Source organism: Furipterus horrens, unplaced genomic scaffold, assembly GCF_987537825.1.
Source record: "Furipterus horrens unplaced genomic scaffold, mFurHor1.1.pri manual_scaffold_4, whole genome shotgun sequence".
In the NCBI taxonomy this organism is placed as follows: Eukaryota; Metazoa; Chordata; class Mammalia; order Chiroptera; family Furipteridae; genus Furipterus; species Furipterus horrens.
In genome coordinates this window covers 199,062,702-199,068,965 of record NW_028327174.1, presented here as the reverse complement: position 1 = coordinate 199,068,965, position 6,264 = coordinate 199,062,702, and the positions used below count along the sequence as shown (strand labels likewise).

General features: G+C 61.2%; 1 protein-coding gene across 1 annotated transcript; it reads right to left on the bottom strand.

Annotated features, from left to right (window-relative positions):
• Window positions 1–515: 515 nt before the first annotated feature.
• LCN2 (lipocalin 2) lies at window positions 516–3,641 on the bottom strand. Its single transcript, XM_090274796.1, has 6 exons — window positions 3,433–3,641; window positions 2,812–2,948; window positions 2,282–2,361; window positions 1,990–2,109; window positions 1,644–1,745; window positions 516–840 (listed from the first exon to the last, which is right to left on the bottom strand). Exons 1-6 carry the CDS (start codon window positions 3,568–3,570, stop codon window positions 818–820), a joined length of 600 nt encoding a protein of 199 aa, XP_090130922.1. The 5' UTR covers window positions 3,571–3,641; the 3' UTR covers window positions 516–817.
• Between the last annotated feature and the right edge of the window lie 2,623 nt (window positions 3,642–6,264).

Sequence of the window (6,264 nt, the reverse complement as noted above, 5' to 3'; positions counted from 1 at the left end):
GGAGCACTGGGACCACAGGAGGCTGACAAAGGGGCAGAGGCCTACCCCTGGTGACCCTCTCTGCCTGGCACAGCCTCATGCTGGGCATTCCTCTGCTTTACTGACTGGGCACCCCTCCTAACCTGGCTGCCGTCTTCTAGAACCCACAAGGGTCCTGGTTAGTTGGGGGTGACAGCACCCCAGCCTTCCCTGTCCAGCTCCCTGGCCATGATTGAGCCTTTGCTCTAGGACCTGTTGTAGGTGACTGCGTGTAGGCATGAGGTGTGGGCCCATCAGTGTTTCCATTGGACTGGGTACCCCTCAAAGGCAAGGACATGCGAAGGCTACCATTGGCCTGGTGGTAGGCCTAGGATTGGGAACTAGGAAGTGTTTAGTCAAAGATGCACTCAGGTTCTGTGGCCTCCATCCCTCACTGAGGACCTCAAGGGAGGTCTGGGAGTGATGTTGAGAGCCCGCTTCTCACCCCCTCCTTCCTCCCAGATGGCCCATGGGGCAAGGAGCACAGACTCGGAGACTGGGGACATGCATTTATTTAGCAGTCAAGGAGCGATTCCATCAGCATGGGGGCCTAGGGAGCAGCTGGTGGGCTGAACTGGGAGAAGGCTCCTGGCTTTGTCATTGGTGTCCGGGCTGCTGGGGGCAGCTGGGTGCCATCTTGAGCAGACGTTGATATGAGGGCAATGAGGAAGGAGAGAGACAGGAGGCACCCGAGAGGGACACAGGAGAGTCACAACGGCAACAGTGTCGAGTGGGGGGACAGCAGGCCGCTGCACTTTGGCTCCCATTAGCCCTGTCCCCAGCTGCACTCACCACATGCTCACTGGCCATCGATGCACTTGTCTGTGGGGGAGATCATCCGTCACAGTGGGCAGGGGTGTGTGTGACCCCTGCCCACCAGGACCCCTTCACTGCCCCTGGCCTACCCCAGGCCCCGGCCCAGCCCAGCAGCAGCAGCAGATCTAGGGGTTCCCTCCAGGGATGGGGCGGCAGAGGGGCAGATGAGGGGGGGGAGGGAATCTGGAGAGAGGCATGAGGAGACCTGGGGGGGATCACCTGTTCTCTAGAGGAGGCAAATGAGGCCCAGCCACCTGCTTGGGCACCCAGGTCTCCTGCCCATTAGCCCGATGAGCCCTGGCAACCCCTCAGCTTTGGCAAGGCTGGTGGCTCTTTGAGTAGCCTGCCAGATCGCCTGGAGATGGGGCATCTCCCAAGTCAGTGGTGAGCAAGTCCCAGGCTGAGGGCGGAGGTAGCCCAGAACAGCAGAAGCTGGGGTAGAGGGGGTGGTGGCCCAGTACAAAGCGGCTTGGGAGTGTGAGGAGGACATGGCCCAGGAGAGCAGGATCTGGGGTACCGGGGGAGGCTGCCCTGGGCAATAAGACTAGGAAAACTTGGACTTGGCCTGAAATGCTCATCTAGGTAAGTCCAAACTACCTAACAGGGAAGAGCACTTGGGACCCTGATCCCTGGGGGCTCCACAGACCCCTGGGGTGGGGCATGGTCTTTCTGGACCCAAAGTGGCTCCCAGGGGGCTCCAGTGACTAGAGCTGGGGACCGAGTCCCTCCTCTCCCCTTTCCCCTGGTGGGACAACATCAGACCTAGACAGTCCCCATGTCCCTTTCTCCTCTCCCCAAGTGGCCATTACCGATTGGGACAGGGAAGAGGATGTTGTCATTGGAGAGACCCAGGGAGTTGACGAAGCTGATGAAGTTCTCCTTCTGTTCAGGGGGTAGTTCCTTGGTCCTCCCTGTGGTCAAGATGGCCAGCGAGTGGCCAGCAGACACACCATTAATATTGTCGAATGGATGAACGAGCCTCAGACTCCTTCCTCATGGAGGGTCTTTGGAAAACCCTCTTGCCCTGGCCTCTGGGGGGCTAGGGGTAGAGATGGCACAGGAGGGGACCTTCGAGGGCTGGGTGGGGATGGGCCCCTCCCCTCCTTGGAATGTGACCAGGAGTTGGGTCCCGCCTGGGGGTGGGTGAAGACCCACCATAGAGGGTGACCTTGAAGTACTCCTGGTTTTGGGAAACCTTCTTGAAGAACACAATGGCAAACCGGTTGTAGTTGGTGGTCACCACCCGCACGGTGTAGCTCTGCAGTCCCGAGTAAGCTGTGGGGTGGACAGTGAGGGGTGAGCCCTGGCTGACTGGACAAAGCAGCTCCTTTCTCCCCAGCCCCACACAGGGCAGCATCGGTGTGCAGGCGCAGGGAGTCCTGTCCCCTCTCTGGGAGGACCCTGTGCCTGGCACGCAACCCCAGGGCCCACATCACTCAGCACTCACCCTTAATGTTGTCCAGGGTGAACTCTCCAGGCTGGGAAGTTGGGACGAAAGTTCTGATAAAGTAGTCACAGTGCTGGTTCCTGGGGGCGTGGTGAGAGAGTTGTGTGGGTGAAGGAGGAGACATGCAGGCTTGGCCCCCCTGGGCTGGATGAGGTGGGGGCCAGGGCTGCAGCTGGAGGGGTCAGAGTTCTGATGCCCCGGGTCCAGCCCAGCCCATCCCCACCACGGCAGGAGGCCTGGGGCTGTCCCTATCCCCACCCCCAACCCAGTCTGAGCCTATCCCTGGCTGTTCCTGTTCGGGCTGCCCTGGGCCGCCTGACCCTATTCAGACCCTCCCCCCAAGAATCCCCCATCCTTCCCTCTTCAGGGTTGTCTCCCCTTAGTGGCCTTCCCTGTACACTGTCCTCTCCACCTTGGACATTCGTCCCCCACTCTCATCTTGCTGTTTCCCTATTGGTCTGCCTCTCAGAACTGTCCCACCAGGCAGCCCCCGTGTCTCCCATGCTCTCCCAGGACATGGTGGCTCTCACCTGAGCAGGGTGGAGCTGACATTGTAGCTGTGGTCTTCTTTCAGCTGGTAGGTGGTGGTGTACATCTTAAACTCGCCTTGATCTTCACTTGAAATTGCATTCCCAGCCAGACCCACGACATACCACTTCCCCTGGAACTGCAGGGGGCTGGTGATAGGCAGAGTGGGCCCCAGAGGTCCCCTACCCCTCTGTCCCTGCATGCACCTCTGGGCAGCCCAGCCCAGAACCAGGAGCCCCGCTATCAGGGCCGCAGGCCTGAGGGGGCCTGCACTGATGAACCGGCAGCAGCTGGAGGCCGGCAGGCCAGGGGGGAGCCCTGAGTCTGACAGGGATGTAGTGACCCTTGGCAGTGGCCGGCTGGTCCCCCTGAGCCTCAGTGTCCTCATCATGCAGAGGAACAGAACATGCACCCACCTTGTGTGGACCGTGGAGATTATGGGAGAGAGAGTGTGCACCTGGGCAGGTGAGCAAGGCCGGGGTGGGGTGGGGGCATGGGTCATGGCTTCCTTCAGGGGACCCACGGGCAGACTGAGCTGAAGCCTGGGCCCATCCTGTCCTAACACGCGCCCTAAGACTCCGCCCCTCCTCCCTCTGCCCCACCACGGCTCCCAGGCCCCTCACCTGGTCATCTTGGAAATTGGGCTGCAGCGGGACCCTGGACAGAGGTGGCGCTGGGATCAGGTTTATGGTGGAGTCCTGGGCCTGGGTCTGCAGGGCGCCCAGCAGGGCGAGGGCGAACCACAGGAGACCGTGGGGCATGGTTTCAGGGCAGAGGTAGCTGCTGAGCCTGGCAGGTGGTGAAGGAGGAGGAGGTGAGAGAGGAGGCTGGCCTGGGGGCCCTATTTATGGTCCACCTGTTCCCCGGCTCACCCCAGGGTGGGGTAATTTGTCCTTTGCCAAGTTCAGGAAGGGTGAGGTAACTTCCAGCAACTCCCGCTGAAACATTTGGTAAGATTTCTGCCCCTTTCCCCCGGGGCAGGATTGTGCAAGATGGAGGGTAGGAGGTCCGGGGGAGAAATGAGGGACTTCCCAGAGCTCCACACTGCCGCCAGGACGAGGGCTCGCTGTGCATTGTCTGTGCCCCTTCCCTCTGCTCTGGGTGGCCCCGTTTGTGTTCCGTGGTCAGGTAATCAGATACGGGCTGTCATCTCTGACCTCCCGGAGCCCCTGCTCGGCCCCAGGCCAGGGTGGGGTATTTGCAGTGAGACTCCTCCCACCAGCGCCCAATGAGCTCAGAGAATGCTTCACCCCGCCAGATCACGTCCAGTTTCCTGGTTCTTAGAAGGGACAGGGACAGGGAAGGGTGGGGGAGCGAAGAGTGGACATTCCCGACAAGGAAGGACATAGTATATTTCCTGAGGTCTCAAAGCCCAGCTCCTGGCCCTCCCAGGGGCTCTCTGCCAACCCTGGCACAGGGTGAGAACCCCTCCTCAGAGGCCGATCTGGAAGGGCTCCCGCCTAGCGTGGCCCCTCTCCTCCTCCATGCCCCCTTCGCAGGAGCACACCTGGACCGAAGCTGACCCCCTTGGACTTGACCCTTCCTGTGGGTCCAGTGGGCAGAGACCCCAAGTTGGGCACTCCAGCCAAACGTGTGGCTGCCTAGCAAAAACAGAGTGGAGGCTGCAGTCCCAGCTGCACCCTGGTGGGGGGACCATACGGGGGGGGGGGCGGGGGAGGGGCCCTGCGCTGGGTGAGGGGACTAGGGTTTGAAGGCAGCTCTCCACCCTACTGCTCTGGACACCAGGTGCTTTGGGTCACAGGGAGCACAAGGACTTGGCCTCGTCCTTGAGAGGCCGCTGAGACCATCTCCATCTTTGGCCACAGCCTGGGTCTGTGGAGTCCAGTGGCCCAGCCTGGGTCCCCATGGCTGATCTCAGCTGTGTCCTGGACAGCAGTTTCCTCCCTGGGGGTTTGTCTGTCTCTGGGAGGCGGGGATGGGTCTCAGCCCCTCGGCAGTGTCTCCCAGATGTAACCAGGAGGGCCGAGGCTGTCTGGATGCCTGCCCTGAGGCTGAACTGAGGGCTCACTGGCCTCAGGAAACCGACAGGAACCTCACTGGCTCTTCCCACCTACTGCTCAGCAACCAGCACCCTGGTCTGGGCTCTGGGGCTGCAGGTGCTGAAGGAAGGGGCTTTGGACAGGATTTTAAGCTGGTGGGCAGGACGCAGCCTCGGCCATCCCGAGGCAGAGAGGCCCCCCAGGCCCTGCCCTGCCCGCCTGGCTGGGTGATGAAAGGGCAGGAAGTGGCGATGAGCAAAGCTTCCAGGATATTGCCACCAAAGCTCCAAGACCCCATGGCCACCCCCTACCCCTCTCATCCCCACTAGCAGGCCCAGGGGCTCCACCCCTGCTACTCTCTTTGACCTTAAAAGGTATCTTCAACCTGGCTGCTGTGGCTCAGTGGATTGAGTGTCAGTCGGCAAAGCAAGTGTTGCTGGTTCGATTCCCAGTCAGGGCACATGACTAGGTTGCACGTCAGGTCCCCAGTTGGGGGCCGAGTGAGAGGCAACCACACAGTGATGTTCTCTCCCTCTTTCTCCTTTCCCCTCTCTCTAAAAACAATTATTTTTTTTTAAAGGTATCTTTGAGTCTTTGGTGTCTGTTGGGTGAGGGCGGACTGACAGTGGAGCCCCAGAGAATTTTAACTAGGGGAGGGGCAGGGCCCTGGGTCACCAAGGAGTTGCTGGATGGAATATTCTAGACCCTTAAAGTCAGGGAGCAGAGTGGCCAGTGCTCCCCGGTATGAACTGGGGAGGCGGGTAGGGAAGGGTGTGCGGCAGGAGGGGCCGTGGCCCAGCTCAGGCATGCCTGGGGAACCCCGGCTCCTCCAGGCGCCTGTGAACCTCTGCGCGCCCCAAGCCCCGTCAGCGCCGGCTCCGTGAAGGCAGTGGCTCTGCAGCTTCTAGCGGCCAGGCACACGCCGCTGGGCGCACACATGGCGTCTCCACACGAGGCCACCTCTGAGTTTGTGGCCACACCCACGCAGGGCCCACGCATCTCTGCGCTGGCTCCAGGCCTGTGCAGACCCATGGCCTCGGTTCTGACCTTGGCTGACGCCTGGTGAAGCCCATCTTATCCCTTCTTCCTCACCTGGCTGCCTCCTGCCTTCTCTCCTGGCCCAGCCCTGGGGGTCGGGCTGGTTCCGGAGCTGAGGGAGGGGGTAAGAGTGCAGGGGGGGAGGCCTGTCTGGGGACTTGAGTGTCAGCAGTGGGCAGGGTCCCAGCCATACCTCCTGGGTGTTGGAGAAGGTCCCTGGGAGGATGTGACCCCCAGTTGGCCTTGAGTGGGACCCAGGCCACTGGAGGCTCCTCGCTCCCTCCCCGCCCTTGAAGGTACGCTCTGCCCACCGTTCCCACAGTGGGAGCCGTTTGCAAGGACGCAGCCTTGAGAGAGCACTGTGCTGTTGGCACCGTCTGGACCGAGTATGTGACTGAGTACCTTAAAGCCTCTACA